This window comes from Corythoichthys intestinalis, chromosome 12 (assembly GCF_030265065.1).
Source record: "Corythoichthys intestinalis isolate RoL2023-P3 chromosome 12, ASM3026506v1, whole genome shotgun sequence".
Lineage (NCBI taxonomy): Eukaryota > Metazoa > Chordata > Actinopteri > Syngnathiformes > Syngnathidae > Corythoichthys > Corythoichthys intestinalis.
Window position 1 is genome coordinate 6,587,036 of NC_080406.1, and position 22,624 is coordinate 6,609,659.

A 22,624-nucleotide genomic window follows, 5' to 3' on the forward strand; every position below is an offset into this window, starting at 1 on the left:
ATCCATCTCTGAAACTCGGGTATCATAATAAAAGTTCTCCAGAGGAAAATATTAGAGTTGTCCGATAATGACTTTTCTATTCGGATACAGATATCAAACCGATACCGATAAATGCAGTCGTGGACTTAACATATTTTGATGTCTAATTGTATTGTGATGCCCCACTGGATGGTTTAATAACAATTCTCACAGAGCAAATCCCAATCATCTTGGTCTGGAGAGATTTAATGGTTAATCAGCAGAACTGCTGTGCTAAACTGTGACCAGCCCTTGTTCAAAGGCAGAAGGCTTATACCAGGGGTCCCCAAACTACGGCCCGTCTCCAAATTTGGTCCGGCCCCCTGAACAATACCAGAGAGCATTTTGAATTATTATTATTTTTCCTTAATAGTGTTTTTTTATTTCCTGGCCTTTTTCTGTGAAGAACTCAGGGTTATTCGGCTATTACTAGGGTTGTTCCGATCATGTTTTTTTGCTCCTGATCCGAACACAATCAAGACTGAAAAAGCAGTTTCTGCTCTTGCAACCCTCTTTAAAAGAAACTGCTGTATTTTAAGCCAAAAGAATTGTTGTTTTTGAATGAACAATATGTCTATATGGTGCCATAGCAGATTCTTGGCACATGAAGCCCCCAAACTATTTTTAATTTGTCCCTCTTACCCTGGAAACCCCCGTTTACAGACGTCGCGCAACCGCTTTTGTTTCAAACCAGCCATAAAAAGAAGGTAATTATATTTATTATTCAAAATGTCTCATTTTTAGCTTAGAATCATTAATTGATGTCTAATATTTAGTTTTAAAAAAACAAAAACAAAAAAAAACGACTTTAAAAAATTATTCACACATATTTTGAACTTTTAAACAAATTACGTCACAATGAAAAATTTGGTATCTGTAAAAAAGTCACGGATATCTACCTCATAACTATTGCTTAATTGTATTTTTTTTGTTACTGTCGCATTTTCCCCAATATGTTAGATGATAAATAATTGTTCCAAACAAAAAAAAAAAAAAAAAATGGGAAAATAACATTTAAAAGGGTAACTATATGAAAAAGAAAATCACAACCACTCATTGTTGTCTGGGATTTCTGCATCGCGACCCTTGTTGTATCACCATGTTTCACCCATAAAATCATAAAAAATGGTGGCCATTCACAGCTGTGGTTTGACACTCGGTGATACATGCTACTTGGAGTTTTTGGATCGAAACATGGTATGTACGCGATAACATCTCGTTAAAATCGTGGCGTCTTTAATTCTGCTCTCACTTGCGCTCACCTCCAGTTCGGGTTTTGCTGTTTAATTTTTATTTTTTTTCAAATGCCCTGCTGTTCAAAATTTTTCTTCCCTCAGAAAATTGAGATTTTAAGCTTTCCAATGATGTATCACACCTGCATATCGGACAATTTTGAAAGTTGGCCAAATTGGGTGTCTCAGAGCGGAACTTCAAGTCACCTGAGTGCGTTCCACCATATAAATAGGCTATATTCATTTTATTTCTACTTTTATTTAATTAGCTATTTATGTCCATATTTATTTTTGTATTTGCTTTTTAATTTTTGTATCTTATTTCTTATTTTTGTCGTTTTTATTTAGCATTTATTGTTTATTTTTTATTATTTTTATTCTTGGCAGTTTTGTTCCTCCATACGTAACTCATTCACAATTTGATTCCATATAAATCCGTCATGAGTTCAGCGAGTTAAAAACATTTTAGTGGCAAAAAGTAATCACCTTACGCCAGCAATCCTATGTCGCATTTACGCCGCTGACTCCGCCTTAAGACATCTACTCGTATATAAAAGATATTTAAAGCGCATGTGACGTTCACTTCCGTCACCACGTGATCTAGCGTGACAGCGTTGTTCACGTGATCTCATCCGAAGGCAACGAGAAGCCAAAATGTCGTCGCCGACTCCTTGGCTAAGGACGGAGGCTATGTCCTCAGTCGTGTTTGCCCTTCTGTTTCTTAGCGCAACCGGTAAGAATTTTAAAACAATTGACGCTATTATTTTTGTTTTTCAAGCATATTTTAATTCTTTGTCGACATTAACCGTCGTGGTGTGACCGGCGTCAATTTGTGAGCAGGTGACACTGACGGCTAGCCGAGCTAGCATCTCATATATTCATTCATTAAACACTATTTTCAATTTATATCGATGCGACACATGCATATTTTCTTTTTTCCGCGTCGTAACTATTTATCTTCTGTGTTTTGATTCATTTGGCCTGCTAACAAGCGTTGGTAAGTAGTGAAAATTCCGTTCTAACGTATTTGTAGACCCGAATTTAAAATTAATTCAACCTTTTAAAGCGCATGTAATAAACCACCATAAACAAAACTGAACGCACTGTAGTTATTTTCTGAATCGTCTCGTGTGACAGGCGAGAGAACAGGGAAGTTCCTCGCCATTTTTCTGTCACGAGTACTGCCTTGCGTTGTGACAAAACTTTGCTCGGTTTTCATTGAAAATTTTCCCCATAACAATTAAAATGTTGGTTTAAAATTGAGTTCAATCCATCCCTCAAATTTAAAATGTCCCTAATTCTCCTAAAAACATGTCAGTGACATTCGTTCATCAAAATTAACCAAGAATTTAAGTGTAGTCGATTTAGGATCCTGGTCCAGTTTTGTTTTGTCATGCATTATTTCCTTTTATCATGTAGGTGTCCGTGCGGACAGTTTGACAGTTCTGCAGGCTCCAGACTTTGTGTCCTTCCAGAAAGGAGACTGGCCCATCTCTGGCGAGAAGATCCCTGACTTGGTGGCCCTCACCATGGGCTTCTCTGTTCAAGAGGTGCTGTGTTACCGCTATTTCATACATTATACCAGGGGTCCCCAAACTTTTTCCTGTGAGGGCCACATAACTTTTCCCTTCTCTGAGGAGGGGCCGGGGGTCAGTTTGTAACAGAAAAGGTGTGACGATTGCAGGAGTGCCTAAATGTAAAAATGTATTTTTCAGAAAGCCACAATCAAAAAACCCTTTCTGGATTCTTCACGGAACAAAAGTAAATACAAAAAAAAAAAAAATATATATATATATATATATAATATAATATAATATAATAACTAGAGCTGGGAATCTTTGGACACCTAACGATTCGATTACGATTACGATTCAGAGGCTCCGATTTGATTATAAAATGATTATTGATGCACCCCCATCCTTTTTTTTTTTCCTCCTAAATGTTTTGTACATTAGTTCCAAAATTGTTCAAAAATCCTCTCAGGCTAAACCAAACTACTATTTAAGTATCAAGTTAACATATAACAGTAAACAAATACACAAAAATAACAGTAAATAAGTCCCCATTCTGTTTCAGCAGCTTTAAACTACATTCAGTTAATTTATTGTTGTGAATCAACTGTTACAGTTGTTAAAATTGCTCCCGTTATTCCATAATTTCCCTTCTGTCTACTTTGACATGTCAAAGTTTTAAAACTGTTTCATCATTGAAAGATAGATTCAAGACAAGATTTTGCCGATTTAGGAGTATTTTAGATAAAAAGTTCATTAGATTCGCTACAACAGAGCCTTCTAGAGAAGTCTACTGCTTTAAGATGGCGGCTGTTTACTAACGGCGGTAAGTCCGTCCTTTCGCATCTCTGTTCAATAATACGAGGGGCATTCAAAAAGTAATGCACTCAAGTGCATTGCTCGTACAGGATTTTACCAATCTTGTTTATATTTGGCACAAACATGATAGGACAAACCTTCTTGCGATTGTTATATGTGTTTTTCTTATTTTCAGATTTTTTAAGCTTAAACTAGCTTCCAAAATGGCTGCCCCTCTTGAAGCTCGTCAGAAACAAAGAGCTGTAATCAAATTCCTTGTTGCAGAGGGAGAAACCCCTCTGAGGATTCAACCCCGGCTGGAAAATGTCTACCAGGATGATACCATAGACTATAGTACTGTAAAAAGATGGGTGCTGTGATTTAAAAACAGTACTGAAGACCACGAAGAGGTGGGTAAAGCCAGCATAGCCGATAAGCCCAAAAAGTTCAAGGCCCAAAAATCAGATGGCAAAATTATGGCCACCGTTCTTTGGGATTCTCAAGGTGTGATCATTGTGGATTTTTTGCCGAAGGGGGAAACCATTAACTCTGAGGTATACATTGAGACTCTTAGGAAGCTCAAAGCAAGAATTCGACATGTTCGGCCTAACTTGGACATGGCAAATGTGCTCCTCTAGCATGACAATGCATGTCCTCACACAACTAGGGCTGTCCCAAACGACTAATTTCCTACCGATTAGTCAGCCGACTATTTTTACGATTAGTCGACTAATCTAATAATATATTTTTTTATTACTAATTTAAAAATGAAATTTTTGTTAAAGCTTATTAATTCAAAAAAACATTTTGGAACACCTAAATTCTTTATCAACGTATAAATAAATAACATAAATATCAATAATAAATCACAAACAATGAGGTCAAATGCTGCTGGCATAAACTGGTGCAAAAAAAAAAATGTAAACGGAAACACTGTGACTTCACCTTTTTAACAGGAGTCAAAACAATTCTTACTCTTTTTGCGGTATGTCATTGTCTATATTGTTCTCAATGTTAAAATGAATTGCAATGTCCCGGACAATCATTTTCAGAATACTTTGTGTGAGTTCAGATGCTCTTTCCGGTGTGCATTCCGCATTTTTTGGGGAGGGGAAAAACTGTTCAACTTTTGTTTGTTTTAACTTGAAGATAACGCAGAGGGCACACTGAAATATTACCACAATTATTTTGAATGAAAGGCACACATACCCACAGTAACAAAAATTAAGTATATAGTATTAATTTTATAGTATACTGCTATATGTAAAACTTTATAATATTAAATAACTAACATTAGTGCAGTCATGGATTACAATAAGCAGGCCAGTGGTGTTACCATATATATTTTTTATATTATGTATATACAGGATATATGTATATATTTTCCCAAAGTGGGAGCTTCCATGATCCTAATAAATTTAATAATAATAAAAAAAAAAAATATAATTCTATGAATTATTTTATTAAATAAAAATGCGCGTTGATACGACGCACATGAAGGTAACTTCCATTTAGAAAAATCGTTAGAAAGTTGTATGGACTTACAATCCGCTAGCTTGTTGTTTCTTGTTGTCTTCCAAAATTATACTTGGGTGACGGCGCTTCAAGTGTTCGTTCATAGCCGACGTGCTACCGTGGTATGCGAGCTCAGCTTAGCAAAGAGTACACACAGTGGCACCCTCCATATTTTCCTTGAAATAATTCCAGGCTCTGGTTATTCTGCTCCGCTTTTTTGGCTTTATGCCGCTTTCACGTGTAACCATCTCTGCCCTTTTTGGAAATTGGCGGTGTTTTCAACTCCTCACCGGCGATTCACTTGGCTCGTTGTCGTCGGTTCGTCTGGGTTCGTCCGATTTCCTCCTCGGGAAGGCGGCAGCGTGCATAAAAACACCGAGAGGCGTCGGATGGCTCTTTAAGGATACTTTTATTGACCAAAACAAAAACGTGGGGATGAAGCCACTCAACTCAGCGCGACCCGCGCACTTTTCCAACTCGCCGATCTCGCTCCCTCTCTCGCTCGCTCGCTCGCCCGCTTTCTTCCTCTTTGCCCAATCTGACAACACCGGTCACATTGAAATAACAGCGACCCCCTTGGGGATGCCAGTAACAACCGCTTGTATCGCGAACGCCTGCCATTCTAAACTTTATCCGCATGTATTTTTTTTTTCAACCCGTCATGACCCGTCGACAGTATGTTTTGCCCGTCGACGCTTTTATGTCATCGATGACGTCGACAACGTCGACTAGTCGGGACAGCTCTACACACAACCATCTGGAACATGGAGGTCATCACTTCATTTGGATGGACTGTGATACCACATCCGCCATATTCTCCTGATTTGGCACCGTCAGACCACCACCTCTTTGGTTCAATGAAAGAAGGACTCCAGGGCAACCGGTATGGCAATGACGAAGTGAAAACTGCTGTCAAGAATTGGTTTAGAGATCAACTGGCTGAGTTCTACAAGACTGGTATACATGCCCTCGTTCATAGGTGAACTGTAGCTCTTGAGCGAGGCGGAGACTATGTGGAGAAGTAAAAATGTAATCCTCACACTTGTACCTTTCTTTTGATGTATAATACATGTAGCTATTATAATTTGTTTGTACATAATAAAGTTGGATGCATTACTTTTTGAATACCCCTCGTACATGTTCTAACACTGCTGTCGTCTGTCATTTTGCATCTTGTTCTACATATGTATGATATCTACTGTAGCCGTTTGTGTGTAGCAACTAGTAACCGGGTGTTGTTTGTAGCGGCTGTCGGCCGCAGTCAGGTATGAGATTGTTTTTTTTTATCTAGCGGCATGAGTTGAACATGATATTTACTCTCGGTCCGTTCCTCATTGCGTCCCAAAGACCGCACTGACTGTGTTTTACTTCCACTTTACCTGGTATAATTCAATAATCGGAATTTGAAAGTTTGTGAATGGTTCTCGACTCTTCCACGGCTGAATCGCGAATAATTTAAGAATCGGAAATTTCGCACGCCTCTAATAATAACACTATTAATTAAATAGATAATAACCAAATAGCCCTCTGTGGGTTCTTCACAGAAAAAAGCCAGGAAATAAATAACACTATTGAGAAAAAAAAATTGTTCAGGGGGCAGGAGCAAATGTGGAGGCGGGCCGTAGTTTGGGGACCCCTGCATTATACAATCGCATTTTTTTTCAGTAACCGTGTTGTCTCTAATCCCTTCAGGATCTATTTTGGCCTGGCCTGCAAGCGGGTCCGCTGTTCCAGCGTCCCCGCGCCAACGTTTTGGTGGTGGTCCAAGGAGTTGATACCCTTACTTTGCCTCAGAGTGTGGCCACCTACCCCTTGGAGAATGTGAGTTGGACTGAACCTTTATGGGGAACAAAAAGGGAACTTCCAATCATTGTGAGGACTTTCTTGTCTTCCCAGCCGGTGCCATTCACTTTAGATGGCGTCGCGGAGACGGTGCACTCCCTGTTTGCCGAGGACACACCTGTTGTGTTGCAGCTCGCGCCGAGTGAAGAGGTACTCACAAATTCATACGTTTAAATTAGTGCTGTCAAATTTATCGCGTTAACAGGCGGTAATTCATTTTTTAAATTCATCACGTTAAAATATTTGACGCATTTAACGCATGCACAGAATGACCCGCTCATGCATTGCCTCAAACAGATTACAATGATGCTGTTTTTTGCACATTGAGAGCTAAGACGCAGAGAAAGGGGTCTTGTTTTGTGCTTAACAAAGGTATACCACACGCGACATGCTGGCACTTTGTTTCTTTATTAGCTTCAACATTAACACAGCTTACGGCTCTCGGCAGGCCGTAACTCTCACTCTTGCATCATGTGCGTAAACAACATTGGCGCCGCGTGCACTTCAGGGTGCCTCAGATAATTCTATATCAGAATATTACAAAAGGTGAGTGGAAACAGATGTTCATTGGACCGCGCCGTGTATTGGCATAAGCTTCGGCAACTCCGTCACAACAAACATACGTATCATTTAGTGAAAGCACAACAAAAACAATATATCTCTCAAAAAAAATCATGTTCACAAAAAGAAAAGCGCTTCAATCTGTATTAATGAGGCCCTATTCTCACACAGTTAAACAACAGTGCAAAGAGAACTGGCATTCCCAATCAAAATAGCTATGCAAAATACACATAAAACTTACTCAGACTTTGGTCAAACTCTATTCAAACATTTCATTTCGTTCAACAAATCCACTGGATGGCAATATTTAGTCACAAAACTATCATAGGTCTCGTACGTTGTGAAGCCAGCACTCAAATGACCGTGATGGACCAGTAAACAGGGAACTACGGCGTCAGTCGAGGGACAAAACCCACTCATTGGCTTGATTTCTGAGTAACTTAAAACTCGCCATTGACACCTTGTGGTGTATTTCAATCACTACCTTACGCAGTGAAGGAACTGTCACCCCCCCCCCCCCCCCCCGCCCCACAAAGCCGCGGAAACCGTGCCAGCTGAACGAAATAGTGTTCCTCCGGCACTGCTCCCGCAAGCCAACCGGTGGGGTCCAAGATTCCGCGCGTTCACTCCCGTGTTAACCCTTTGTACTGACTCCATGTTCCAAAAGTTTGAAGAAGGCTCACCGAAAACAGGTTAACAATTTATTTGATGACAGTGGTAAAAAAAAAAAAAAAAAAGGCAAAATCAGACGACAGAGAGAGCCTGCTGGATCCAGGGCCGGCAAAACAAGGCTACATAGAAATGTTCCCGAGCTACGCAAGCTTACAAGCTTACTGGATCAAAGAGGTGTTATATTTTCTCAGATTGGAAAAAGTTAGACTGACACTCAGTGGATCGGCTTTTATATTAGGTGTGTTAGAGTAATACAAACAGTCGTACAGTAAATATGAGAAATGATACTATTCCCTGATTGATTGTATTACCTGTGTTAGGGTAATGCAAACAGTTATATGGTGTGTGCTAGAAAGGTAACTATTCCCTTCAGTAGTTAAAGACACTGTGGAAGAACGGCAGGGAGCCCATGTGACGTCACTGCTCGGCGACGTCAACAATGGCGAGTTTATTTTTTGACTGAAAATTTAACAAATTTTATTAAAACGAAAACATTAAGAGGGGTTTTAATATAAAATTACTATACCTTGTACTAACATTTATCTTTTAAGAACTCGTCTTTCTATCCATGGATCCCTTTAACAGAAAGAATGTTAATAATGGTAATGTCATCTTGTGGATTTATTGTTATAATAAACAAATGCAGTACTAATGTACAGTATGTTGAATGTATATATCAGTCTCGTGTCTTATCTTTCCATTCCAACAATAATTTACGGGAAAATATGGCATATTTTAGAGATGGTTTGAATTCTAATTAATTACGATTAATTAATTTTTAAGCTGTGATTAACTCGATTAAAAAATTTTAATCGTTTGACAGCCCTAATTTAAATAATTTCAGAGTTATCTGATCGGGACACTGTATCGGCATTAGGGCTGCAGATATCGATTATTTTAGTAGTCGATTAGTCGATGAACTAGTTACTTCGAATAATCGAGTCATCGGATACAGAACATAAAAAAAGTAAAATACCTGAACTGAGCCTCAAACAGTATCAAAAAAAGTATGTACAACAAAAGAAAAATTGGCTAACTTACATAGCAAAAGTCCGCTAGCTTAAATGCTATAAAATACTAACAACGCTCTTAACAAATGGTTTGGACACATATTCCCACAAAAATGTGCTAAAAATACCTTTAAACTAAATTACGAATGCATTGAAAAAATCTAGCTCAAACAAAAACCTAGCTTATGTTCTTATGTTGGTCTTAACAGGGAGCAGCTGGATTCAGCCATGTAAAATGAGGCAGACTAGAGGGCAGTGTATCCACCCAAATCAATAAAACTGAATGCATCAAAAACAAACCATTACAACGCCATTTTAATTAAACGAATACTCGAAGCAGCAAAATTCAAATCTTTTTTTTCTAATCGAATACTCAAGTTAATCGATTAATCGTTGCAGCACTGATCAGCAGATCCTCAAAATGAGGTGACTCGTACTCGTACGCAAAAATGTGTGATCGCGATATCCCTAAACACTTTGCAACTTCAAAATCTCGACTTCAAGAGTTAATCCTTTTTGAAGAACAATGTGGTGTTTTACGTTCATGTGAACCACTGATTATACGTATTTTGTGTTTTCTGTTAGAGGCTTTACATGCTGGGCAAGGCCAACGCTGTGTTCGAGGACCTGCCGGTTACCTTACAGCAGATCCGAGGCCGCCTGTCCCAAGATGGCTCCGTGCTGACGACTCTGCCTCTCAACTCCCTCAGCAGGAACGCAGAGGTCACTTCCCATTCGCGCAGCTGTTTTACGACCACACATACATCTTGTTTAACTCCATTCCTGTCATGTCTGCAGGCTGATTTGCTGTTCCTGTCCGAGATCCAAGTCCTGCATGATATCACAGCTCTTGTGAGTTGTATTTCTCCACCATTTCCTCCCCTAACATACTCATCTTGGCAATATGACTTTTTTTATGTTGCAGCTGCAGCGGCACAGGCACCTGGCCAAGGACCACTCGCCAGACCTTTATTCTTTAGAGTTGTCAGGCCTGGAGGAAGTGAGTCGCATCTACGGACAGGACTCTCCTCAATATCGTGACGCCATTGCCATTCTCTCCTCGGTTCTTCAGAAGGTAAAGATAGAAGAGTCCTTCTGATCATTAAATGAGACCAACTATGCATTTTTTCGTCTATAGTTTGGACAGGATGTGTACGGTCTCTATGGTAACAGTGCTGTCGTGGAGGTCGTGACGGTGAAGAACTTTGAAGCACCTCTCACCAGGAAATCCCGCTCCATTCTGGAATCCAGACAGATTGTGAGTCTACATTGATGTGATTGATTCAATACTACCATTCAATACTACCAGGCATGCACACTAGAGATGTCCCGATCCGATATTTGGATCGGATCGAACGCCGATATGGGCAAAAAAATGCGCATCGGTATTGGATCAGCCGACATGGAAAAATTCCGATCCAGTTTTTTTTTTTTAAAGTCCGGTCCGGGTTTTACAGCGCACCGATTTACATAATCCATTCCCGTTTTGGCTTCGGTTTCCCTAAAATCCGGTCCGCATTTTACGGCACACCTTCAACACACTACATTACAGTCTCCCAATTTCCGAGAGACTTTATCGGTAAAAATTTCAGCTGTGTGGGATCGTTTCACCTTAAAGGACGACAAAGACGAAGAGGCAGAGTGCAACATATGCCACAATAAAGTCAAATGTGGTGGTAAAGCTATAAGAAGTTTTAATACAACCAACCTAATCAAGCATTTAGCGAAATACCACCACAAACAATATAAGGAGTATGTTAAGAAAACCTAAGACAAAAAGAAAGGTCCTACGCAACTAACACTGGCAGAAACTTTTGCTATTGGTGACAAACTGGCACCCGACAGTCCCAAAGCCCAGGGAATAACAAGAGTCATTGCTGAAGAATTCATTCTGGATGACGAGCTATTATCTCTCGTGAGTAAAGATGCACCATCCACCACTTAGAACCACGGTACAACATGCCCAGCCGTCATTACATCCTTGAGCGATTCGGCCGTGGAAGATTCGAGAACAATTCACAAACATCCAAATTCTGATTATTGAAATATGTCGAGTAAAGCGGAGCTAATACACGGCGCGGTCTTCGGGACGCAATGAGAAACGGACCGCATTGCGTCCCGAGAGTAAACATCATACTTGTCATAGACCCGGGTAATGACAATGCTCAACTTACGGCTTTAGCTCAACTCATGCCGCTAGATAAAAAACACAACAATACCTGACTGCTGCTGACAGCCGCTACAAACTACGTCAACACCGTTTTACTGTAGATAATAGATATCATATGTATATAGAACTAGATACAAGTTGATAGACTCGACGGCGTTAGCAACATTGAAGTATTGAAAACTAGATGCGTTAGTAAACAGCCGCCATCTTAAAGCAGAAGACTTCCCTGGTAGGCTGTTGTAGTGAAGCTTCCAAGCGAACCTAATAAACTTTTCATCTAAAATACTCCTAAATCGGCAAAATCTTGACTTGAATCTATCTTCAAAACAGTTTTAAAACTTTCACATGTCGAAAGTAGACAGAAGGGAAATTATGGAATAACGGGAGCAATTTTAACAACTTTAACAGTTGATGCGCAAAATTAAATGAATTGAATGTAGTTTAAAGCTGCTGATACAGAATGGGGACTTGAGTATTTTATTTACTGTTTTAAAATGTTAACTTATACTGAAATACTCGTTTATTTAAACCTGAGAGGCTTTTAACTAATGCACGACACATTAAAAGCATTTAATAGCTTGGGGGGTTTGTGGGATTTTCCACTGAGGTTGTTTTTGTGTTTTGCTTTTTTAAGACCGTTTACAATATTATTTGCACGTTTTACTGACTGACTATGCCATTTCTGTTTGTTATTTATAATGTTTTGTGTTTGTCAATGAATAAACTGGTCAGTTTCTTGTTACCAACCGTTGTGTGTTATTCAGACTCGCCTAATTCAGCTGGCTAGTTGTTATCAAGAGTATTAAAACCCTTTTCAACATGAGTCTGACAACTAAGTAAGGAGGCTAAATAACTTTAAATGTAACACATGCTCAGATAGGCCGGTATCGGAAGTGCAAAACAATATCGGTATCGGATAGGAAGTGCAAAAACCTGGATCGGGACATCCCTAGTCCTGATTGGACATTTTTGTCGAGTCACCTGATTTTGAGAATCTGCTGATAGAGTCCCGATCAGAAACCGAAGAATTTTTTTTATTTTTAATTTAAAAATTTTTTTTTTTGACTATTGCCCAAATATACAGTATACAGGTAGTCCCCAGGTTAGAACTTGACGTGATTTTGACTTTACAACACCCGAGTCTCGTCCGCCATTCAGTCTCCAGACTTTTTTTTTTTTTTTAAGTCACGTAAACAGTGCCTAGATTTTGCCATTTTTTGCAAGACCTCACAGCCGCATTCGATACAGTCGACCATACATTCCTCGTATCTCGTTAAGAGCACTTCATAGGTATCTTTGGTAACGCTCAATAATGGTTTAAATCGTACCTGGAACATAGGACCTTCTCGGAAATGATTGGGGAATTTTCCTCCTCACAAACTTCTCTGTCTTGCGGGGTGCCACAAGGCTCTATTTCGGGGCCTGTTCTATTTGCACTTTATCTCCTACCTTTAGGATGAATTATATATAAATTTTTTTTAAAATTCTCTCATTTTTATGCTGATGACCTGCTGTATCTGCCCCTGAGACCGAACGAACAAACTGCTCTCACTAAATTGAGGGAGTGCATATCCGATGTGAAGCAGTGGCTAGCACGAAACTTAATGAGAGCAAAAGTGAATATACATATATTTACTCCAAAAGATATTAACCGGTAACACTTTATTTGACAGCGGCGTCATAAGACAGTCATCCTTTTGACATGACACGGTCATGAGCATTCATGAATGCTTATCACAGATGTCGTTTATTGTCATCCGGCAAATGATGTCAATTTTGAATGGATATAAAAGAGCCGAGCTGGACATAAATGGAGTGACAAAATTTACCACAGCAGACATTACTCTAACAGCTACCCAATAAGTTCCCACGTTAGCTTCCAGAGCATTCTCGTATCGGGGCTGTTTACAGTACTTCCACTTTTTCCAGGAGTGTTGCGAAGTATAAAATATATGTATTGTTTAGTGCAGCAACGATTAATCGATTAACTCGAGTATTCGATTAGAAAAAAATATTCAAATTCAATTGTGATGCTTCGAGTATTCGTTTAATTAAAGTGGCGTTGTAATGGTTTATTTTGAAAGTGTTTGCATTTAGTTTTATTGATGAGGGTGGATACACTGCCCTCTGGTCTGCCTCTTTTCACATGGCTGAATCCAACTGCTCCCGGTTAGGACCAATGTAAGCTAAGTTTTTGTTTGAGCTAATGTTTTTTTATGCATTCTTTAGTTTATAGGCATATTTAGCCGTTTTTTGTGGGAATATGTGTCCGAACCGTTTAAGAGCATTGTAAAAAAAGTTAAAAATAAATAATAAATACATAAATAAATAAAATTAAAAAAACTTTAGCATTTTAAAGCATTTAAGCTAGCGGACTTTTTCTATGTAAGTTAGCCAATTGTTATTTTTCTGTACATAGATCCTCATTTAAAAGAAAAAAAACGTTTGAGGCTAAGCTCAGGTACTTTAATTTTTCATGTTCCTTATCCGATTACTCGATTATTCGAACTAACTAGTCCATCGAGTAATCGACTACTAAAATATTCGATAGCTGCAGCCCTAATATTGTTTCTTTTGGCCATGCTATTGTATTTCTGGATTGTTTTGTGACTTTTTAGCCCTTTAAAATATTTAAAATTCAAAAACCTGATCCTTTTCAACCGATTCCAATCCTCTGAAAAATGTCATGATTTCCAGTCACGTGATAGGATCGGGGACAGTCATACCATTGATGGGCTGCTATTGTTCCTCTCCTAGCGCTCGTCCTCGCTTACAATTTGTGTGTATGAAACTATCTGTAGTTGGACATGGGCATTAAATTAGTTTAAAGTGACACTAGAAAGCATTAAGTTCAAGTATGACATTTGCTGATACCTGTAGAAACCCTGATACTGATGTCAAAAATTGTTTGTTGCAGAGCAACCCGGGCAGCCCGTACAACTTGGCCTACAAGTACAACTTCCATTACGCCGTGGTCTTCAACATTGTGCTGTGGCTGATGATCGTGCTGGCGCTTGCCGTCATCGCCGTCAGTTACAACCTGTGGAATATGGACCCAGGCTACGACAGCATCATCTACAGGATGACCAACCAGAAAATCAGGATGGACTAAAAAAAAACGGACCCTCAAGCACTCCATCATCCCCTTAGATCTCGATAGTAATTGTTAAGTACTTTGTGTTTGTGCGGCAATTTACAACATTGCTGTGATGAACGTGAATATCAACATTACAACACATCATTCCTTCTAAGTGAAGCCTCTTAGTGTTTTTGTAATGCATGTTCATGTTTAAAAGTGTGTGAATTTGTCATGTTTTAAGTTAAATGTATATGTATATATTGAAAATACAAATGGAAACTGCTGTAGTCATTGTGAAAAGATTGTCAATAGATGTTTATTGCTTGAAATGATGCGACCATTAATTGTAAGCATTAAATAAGTATGTGCGCTTTAAAATAGCAAAATTAATAAATTATTGTGGGTGTTACAATTCTTGCATATATATCTTGTATTGCTGAACTAGTGTTTTTAATGATCAGTATGTGTGGATGCCAGTTTATTTTACTTTGGTTAAATGGCTACCGTGTTCATAGTTGACGACTGCGTAAAAATTCTACGTTATGAATACAGAGAAATGAGAACAAAATAATATGGCGGTAACTGAATTTCTTAAAATGTTTACCGAATTAAAAAGTTTTTTTTTTAAAAACAAACTTTATTTACACAAAAAACACATAATGGGTGAACAATTCACAGACAACAGATTTACAACAACAAAATAAATAAAATGGTCGGGTTCATTTTTAATACAAGCCGTACTGTTTGCAAAGTCTTTTGGTCCTTATAGCTTTGGGATTCAAAGAGTAACTCAAGTCGTCCAAATATAAAGAACACATTTTCCCAAAGACATGAAAATTTGGTCTTTTTTTAAACATATTTTACACAGTGAATGTGAAATTTTGCCAGTATTAAAATAACATTTGCAAATCTTGTATCCATTTCTGGTTCTTCAACGTTGGATAGGTCAAACAAAATATGTCTAAAAACAATTTTCAATGATGGCACAACTTTGGAATTAATATAATTGTTCAGGTCAACCCAAAAGATATGGGAGTAAATACATTCCCAAAACAAATGGGAAATAGTTTCCTCTGCATTTGGACAAAAAGAACATAATGTCTCAATATTAATTTTAGATTTTAACCATTGTCGTCTTTACAGGATAACACCTGAGAAGTAATTTGAGTGTGATTTCTTTTACTTTATTTCTTAATAAATATTTTCTAGGCAAAAGCCAAGTATGTTTCCATTCAATATTTTCGTATAAATTATTCCAATAAGAAATTACTGCAGGTTTGGAAACTATCTCCTTTTGAATAAGTCCTCTCAAACAATGGTTGGGGGCTTCAGAGCTTAATAGTGCACATTTATAACCAATAAACAGAGACTTTGGATCAAAGATTGGCACGTTACAATTTTTACCTTTAGGAGAATTTTGTAATAATCTCCGAGAGCCCACTGGTATTGCATCAAACACAACAGAATATTCACGAGGCGTAACAACCATACTATAAAATAAACAAAATTCTTGATAAGTGAAAAGTTGACCATCTTCGTTCAATAATTGACTAACTAAAAATATGTTATTTCTGACCCATCTTTCAATATACAAAGATCTATTTCGATACTGTTTATCTTGGTTGTTCCAAATGTAATATCTATGTGGTGAAAAATTGTGTTTATATATCATTGACCATGACATAAGTAGTTGAGTGTGGAATTTGGCAAATTTAACTGGTAACTTTGAAATGTTGTAATTACACCTTAACAGAAAGTCTAGACGTCCTACAGATTTAAAGATATGAGTAGTGATAAAATTCCACCGAATTAAAAAGTGTTTTATTTTTCTCAGTCGTCATTCGTCAAAACGCTCACGTCGTTTACCCGGTCATGTGAGTGCATTGACTCATCTGTCAGCCAATGGGACGTTACTTCCACCTTTAATCCCGCCTACATTGTCCGTCGACTTACATAATTGGTCGTGATATTCACGTGATCACCTGCAAGACTTCCGGTATAGCTGTTTGTTAAGATTTCACGGAAAGCTTATGCGAAAAGCATAAAAGTACTTAATAGCTGCAGATATGGTCTGACTGATTATAAAAGGTAAGTTTGACTTTTTTTTCTATGTTTGAACGTGATGTTTGTCGTGTCTAACGTTTCTTTTTACGTTGTGAACAAACCAGGAAATGTTCGTGTCGGTCTCTGTACACAGTTAAACGTTTTTGTTTGTTTTCTTAATTTTCAGGACGTGTTTGACGGTTTAAAGTTACTGTATATTTAAACTGTAATGTAAATACTGTAAGTTAATTTCTCGTTCGGTAACATCTCTAATATACTCATCCTATGACCTAACCATTATTAACATAACAGTCAGTCTTGATACATTTTTTTGTACTTGCAAATAAATACTTCAAATCTAGACCTAATTTCTATATTTTCCATAAAAAAACCCATGTCATTACTTTTCATCCTTGAATTATATGACGGAAAAAAAATGGAAGAGTAAGTTTAACATTGCTGATAAACCCTAGCTAACCCTCATGTCTTTATCTATTGTAATTTGTTGTATTTCTTATATTTTTTAATCTTCTCTGTTAGCTTTGCCGTATCACAACGATGTTATGTATGAGTTAAAAAAAAAAAAAGTCAATGTTACATAATTTTTTTTCTGTTTTTTTTTTTTTTTACAACTTATGACGTCATTCTTATCTAATTACATACTAAAACATGTGATGTTAAGTTGTGACAAGAACTCGTGAACTTAATATGGAAAATGTCAGACTACCCAAGACTAACAATAGTATTTTTCATGACAGCGAGCGTCTACGTGGTGAGGAAGATCCGGGCAGCCGTTGCTGGAACAGAGCAACAGGATGAGCCCATTACGACGCCATGTAGTGCTATCGGTAAGAATTTCACAGACGTTTACGCTAATACCATCGGAGTTATGAAATTATACACCGAACTGCAACTTGTTGAAAAATGACCATACCCCTTTAAATAGACCTACTCAGAGCCATGTAGAGAGTCGCGACACTCTGATCTCGCCACAGGTGCTCATGTGGTTCATGTAGGCATAAATAGTTCCGAGCACAAACAGTGCTATAATTGTTTTCTATGGAACTATTCCACAAAGGGCCGCAGTGAGTGCGTGTTTTTGTTGCAACCCATCAAGAAGACACCTTTTCACCAGTCGGGTGTCTTACAACGATTGCAGTCAGATGCTTCTTGTTTCCCCGGACTCCTAATTGGTTGAATTGCCTGTGCTGGATCAGCTGTAAAAAAAAAAAAAAAAAAAAAAAGATCAGGACCCTGCGACCCTTGAGGACCGATTTGCCCACACTTGCTCTAGGTGGGGATCCTTTCCTGGCCTGGACCTAGTGGACTGTGGGGGCTGGGGGGTTGCGGTTGTGGATGTGGGTCCGGGTGGGCGGCCGTAGGCACATCCCTTTGTCCCTTCCCTGAGGCCTGGTTAATGGGGTCGTGGATCATCTGGCCCCTTTGCCAGAGCTGCAGAGGGAGGGGTGGTGCCAAAATTGGATTGAATTGTGGATGCTCCACTCCGCCTAATTGCATCTCCTTTTGACCCACCTTCCCTCCTCTTCCTCCTTGGTTATCGGACCCCCCACATGGTGTCCACGAATAAATGTAATTAGTAGGGCTGTCAAAATTATAGCGTTAACGGGCGGTGATTAATTTTTTTAATTAATCACGTTAAAATATTTTACGCAATTAACGCAAATGCCCCGCTCAAACAGATTAAAATGACAGCACAGTGCAATGCCCACTTGTTACTTGTGTTTTTTTTTGGGAGTTTTGTCACCCTCTGTTGGCGCTTGGGTGCGACTGATTTTATGGGCTTCAGCGCTCATGAGAATTGTGTAATTATTGACATCAACAATGGCGGGCTACTAGTTTATTTTTTTGATTGAAAATTTTACAAATTTTATTAAAATGAAAACATTACGAGGGGTTTTCATATAAAATTTCTATAACTTGTACTAACATTTATCTTTTAAGAACTACAAGTCTTTCTATCCATGGATCGCTTTAACAGAATGTTAATAATGTAATGCCATCTTGTTGATTTATTGTTATAATAAACAAATACAGTACTTATGTACCATATGTTGAATGTAGGGCTGCAGCTATCGAATATTTTAGTAATCGACTGAAAATTTTATCGATTAATCGAGTAATCGGATAAAACAAATATATTTTTAGATGAAGAGCAATTATAAATATACTTGAGAAAACAAGACATTTCATCTAATCTTGAACCATTTTCAGTCAATCAATGTCTTTATTTTCGATGTATATTGTTGAAAACAGCCAACAATTGCATCTCAGATGTAACTAGAAAAATAAAAAAAAGACTATTTCACTGCTTTCACTCAAAAAGCCTTTATATCTTATTTAAAAAAAAAAAAAATAAATAAATATATATATATATATATATATATATATATATATATATATATACCTAAAAATGCTGTTACATTTGATAACACACATCACTTAAAAGTTAGGATTTTTTCCCACGTGTTTCAATTGAATTTCTATTTGTGTCAAGCCATTTTTAAGTTCTAGTTAAGTTTTAAGTTAGTCTAAACTGTAAGTCCTGATAGGATTTTGAGTTTTTGCAGTGTTCAAAATAAATGTATGATGCAGGCTGTATTGGAGCACATTAGGTACCAGTGCTACTTGGTGTTTTATCCAGCAATGGCTACTTAGCTAAAATTGATAGTTAGCATTATTGAGTTTTTATTTTACACCCTCATCACTCCACAACGCTATGTTATGTTAAAGCCTGTATGTAAGACACGTTAGCCACGCATCGACAGTGGTCATAATGAATAGAAACCTAGCCCTCCGCAGGGCTAACGTTACGTGAGCTAGTAGCGACAGTAACGTTAATCTTATTTATTAGCGCTTAGCGCCCTACTGCTTTAAGATGGCGGCTGTTTACTAACGCTGCCCAGACGCGGCCGAGTCTGTCAATGCGCATCTAGTTCAACATACATGTGATCTCTATGAGACTGATCAGACGCTACCTGCTACCAACCATCGTGCGGGCTAGTATTTAGCAACGTGGGCGTCGTCTGTAGCTGCTGTCGGTTGCAGTAAGTTTTTTTTTATTGCTTCTTCCGCTACGCACGTGACATCAGCACGTTGTCCCGCATTAAAAGTAGTCCGAGCAAAACGTGATGCTTAGAGCTGTCAAAATAAACGATTACTCGAGGTGAATAAAATGACTCGGATCAGTTTTTAAACTTGAGTTACTTGAGTTGCTCGAGTATTCGTTTCAGCTCTAATATGTTAAGTCAATGACTGCATATATCGGTATAGGATTTTTGAAGTTGTTACATTTATCAATATTATAGCATCTAGTGGGCATCACAATACAATTGACAATAAGTTAAGTCCATGACCGGAGAAAATAAAGTGTTTCCAAATACCATGACGAGCAATTAATGAAACAACTTGAACAGTAACTGCAGAAATAATTAGCAGAGAACATGAATGTTGATTGTTATTGACATCTGTAGTGCTGCAATGCACGCTAGGAGGCATGTTGGACGACAACAGTGTTGACAGCAGGTGCCAGCAGACGTTGTTTTTTTTTGTTTTTTTGTTTTTTTTTTTTGCTTCTTCCGCTACGCACATGACATCAGCGTGTTGTCCCGCATTAAAAGTAGTCTGAGCAAAACGTGATGCTTAAAGCTGTCAAAATAAACGATTACTCGAGGTGAATAAAATTACTCGGACCAGTTTTTAAACTCGAGTTGCTCGAGTATTCGTTTCAGCTCTCGTTGAATGTATATATGCATCTTGTGTCTTAGCTTTCCATTCCAACATTAATTTACAGAAAAAAATGGCCTATTTTATAGCTGGTTTGAATTGCGATTAATTAATTTTTAAGCTGTAATTAACGCGATTAAAATTTTTAATCGTTTGACAGCCCTAATAATTAGCAATAGATAGCACCACTATGTTCATAGACATGTAATAATTTATTTCCTGTTGTTTGTTCTTCTTCTCTTCTGTCTGCTTCCTTCCTCTCTGTCCCACCATCACCCCTTCCTGTTCGCTCCATTCTCCTAATAAATAAAACAAAATGAACAACCACAAAGGGAGTATATCAAACTCCCATGTGATTCATTAAAACTGTTCAGACCTTAAGGACACAAACTCCTATTCCCTGTGACTTAGCAGCTGAAAAAGGAAACTTTTATTGTACTGTTTAAGTAAAATCATCACTTTTCCTGTTTCTACTCAGCTGAAAAGAAAGCGGCACGCGCGCTGAAAGAACCACGGGAGTCCTTAATGACGTCGGAAAACGATGAAGTCATCCGTGGTGATGTGACCTCCACGATGAGCGCCACTGTGCAGAAATCTGGCTCCTGATGTTAAAACTGAGATCATCAATATTAGAGTTGCCCCGATCACATATTACCGAGTACCGATCCGAAAACTCGCCAATCTGTTAAAGTATTTAATGTTTAATTGCAAAACATTCATTTTTTTGGATTACTTTTGATCAATGGAAGGCAACAAGGTAATACTTAAAAATATAGAGAAATACATTTTAAATACCAGATTTTTTCCCACCAGATTCTGATCTTCTAAAATTAAAGTGTTCGGATCAGGGACCACCATAATCAATTAGACTTTTTTGGTTTGAAAGCAACAGCGAATGAATAACAATGTAGGCGAATACAAATCTCATATTGGTCATAGAAAATTTTTACAATGACCATGCCGTGTTGTCGTTAAAACTTTACTTTCACCTTGCGCTAAGGTGTCGAACGTGTCTGTTGCAGCTTGTGAAGACTCAACTCGCAAACCTCTCCACAGAGGCTGAGTTGGTCTGATGTGTTTTGCAATGATGGCATCAATAAATGCATAAAAGTATACCCCTGTGTAACATTGTATTATTGATGGTAGTGTTGTATCAGTGGGCGATGCTGGATTTTCAATGCGGGGCAACTCAGAAGTGTGTCCACCTCTGAGTGCTTTGTGACGGTGGAGGGCCTCAGCAAAGCCACTGCTCGATAGGGAAAGAAACTAGAGTGCTAGAAGCAGGGGTGAAAGTGGTTAGAATTTCTTGCCGGAACTCCCAGATGTGAAGGTCGCCACGGTGCCAGATTTTTTTTATTTTTTTTTATTACCGTATTGGCCCGAATACGAGACGGCCCTGGTTATAAGACGACCCCCTCTTTTTCAAGATTCAAGTTTGAAAAAGGCTTTTTGAACACCTAATTAATTTTTATACAGAAAATAATTGCAGCACATCCGAAACAAATGATTATAACAATATATTTGAGAGAAAAAGCATGTTATTTTGCCTCATTCAAATCAAACTAAAGTGCAATCACATTTGTAAATGAATGACTTCTGGTTTTTGAAATGTAAATAAAAAAAATGTATTGTGATAAAACAACAAAATTGCAATAACTGCATTAACCATCAAAGTGAAGTCTAACCGTAACTGTAGTCTTGAAACAAATCTGAATAAGGAAAAACATTGCAATAAAATAATTCAAACTGGTTAAACCTGAGTAGCTGAGATTTGTTATGAGTTGACAGAACATCGCTTCAATGATATCTGGCGCCATCTTGCGTTGTGAATGGGTATAATGTCTAGACTGCGAATATAAGACGACCCTCTCTTTTTCAGTCTTATTTCAATGCAAAAAACACAGGCCACATATTCAGGCCATTACGGTAATTCATTTTTTTTGTGGGGGGAGTGAAGGTCACGCAAACAATGACTTTTTTAATCATAAGGAAATTAATAAGTAGCCTAAGATAAATGAACAAATATAAGTCCAAAGTGCACATTGACAGCTTAAATGTTCTGAATCTCACCATCAGTGCAAATAAAACTAAATATGATATAGACCCTACCCACGTGACGTCACAACTCCGCCCTCCTGACTGGTGCCGCCCAATTGTCCGTCAACACATCGTGTTTACCTGTTACGGCTACGTACATTCCTCCTATTTACGGCGTGTTTTTCTGCTCGTTAACATTAATAATCAAAATGGTGAAGGCGCATGTGGCGGTCGGTTGCAATAACAGAGAAGATAGACGGCGAGACTTGAAGTTCTACCGGATTCCGAGAAACCCGGAGAGGAGAGCGAGATGGGCTACTGCAATTCGACGAGAAAACTGGGCTCCAAACGATTACCACAGATTATGTAGTAGTCATTTTATATCTGGTAAG

At 38.2% G+C, this 22,624-nt stretch overlaps 1 protein-coding gene and 1 long non-coding RNA gene across 2 annotated transcripts; both read left to right on the plus strand.

Moving 5' to 3' along the window:
- Positions 1-1,839: 1,839 nt before the first annotated feature.
- atp6ap2 (ATPase H+ transporting accessory protein 2) lies at positions 1,840-15,294 on the plus strand. Its single transcript, XM_057853466.1, has 9 exons — positions 1,840-1,983; positions 2,670-2,800; positions 6,767-6,895; positions 6,971-7,066; positions 9,745-9,882; positions 9,958-10,011; positions 10,085-10,234; positions 10,298-10,417; positions 14,247-15,294. Exons 1-9 carry the CDS (start codon positions 1,905-1,907, stop codon positions 14,439-14,441), a joined length of 1,092 nt encoding a protein of 363 aa, XP_057709449.1. The 5' UTR covers positions 1,840-1,904; the 3' UTR covers positions 14,442-15,294.
- Positions 15,295-16,365: 1,071 nt separating this feature from the next.
- On the plus strand, positions 16,366-21,308 carry LOC130926573 (uncharacterized). Its single transcript, XR_009066251.1, has 3 exons — positions 16,366-16,496; positions 17,210-17,299; positions 20,674-21,308. It is a non-coding gene; the product is annotated as an uncharacterized LOC130926573 (long non-coding RNA).
- The last annotated feature ends 1,316 nt before the right edge of the window (positions 21,309-22,624 follow it).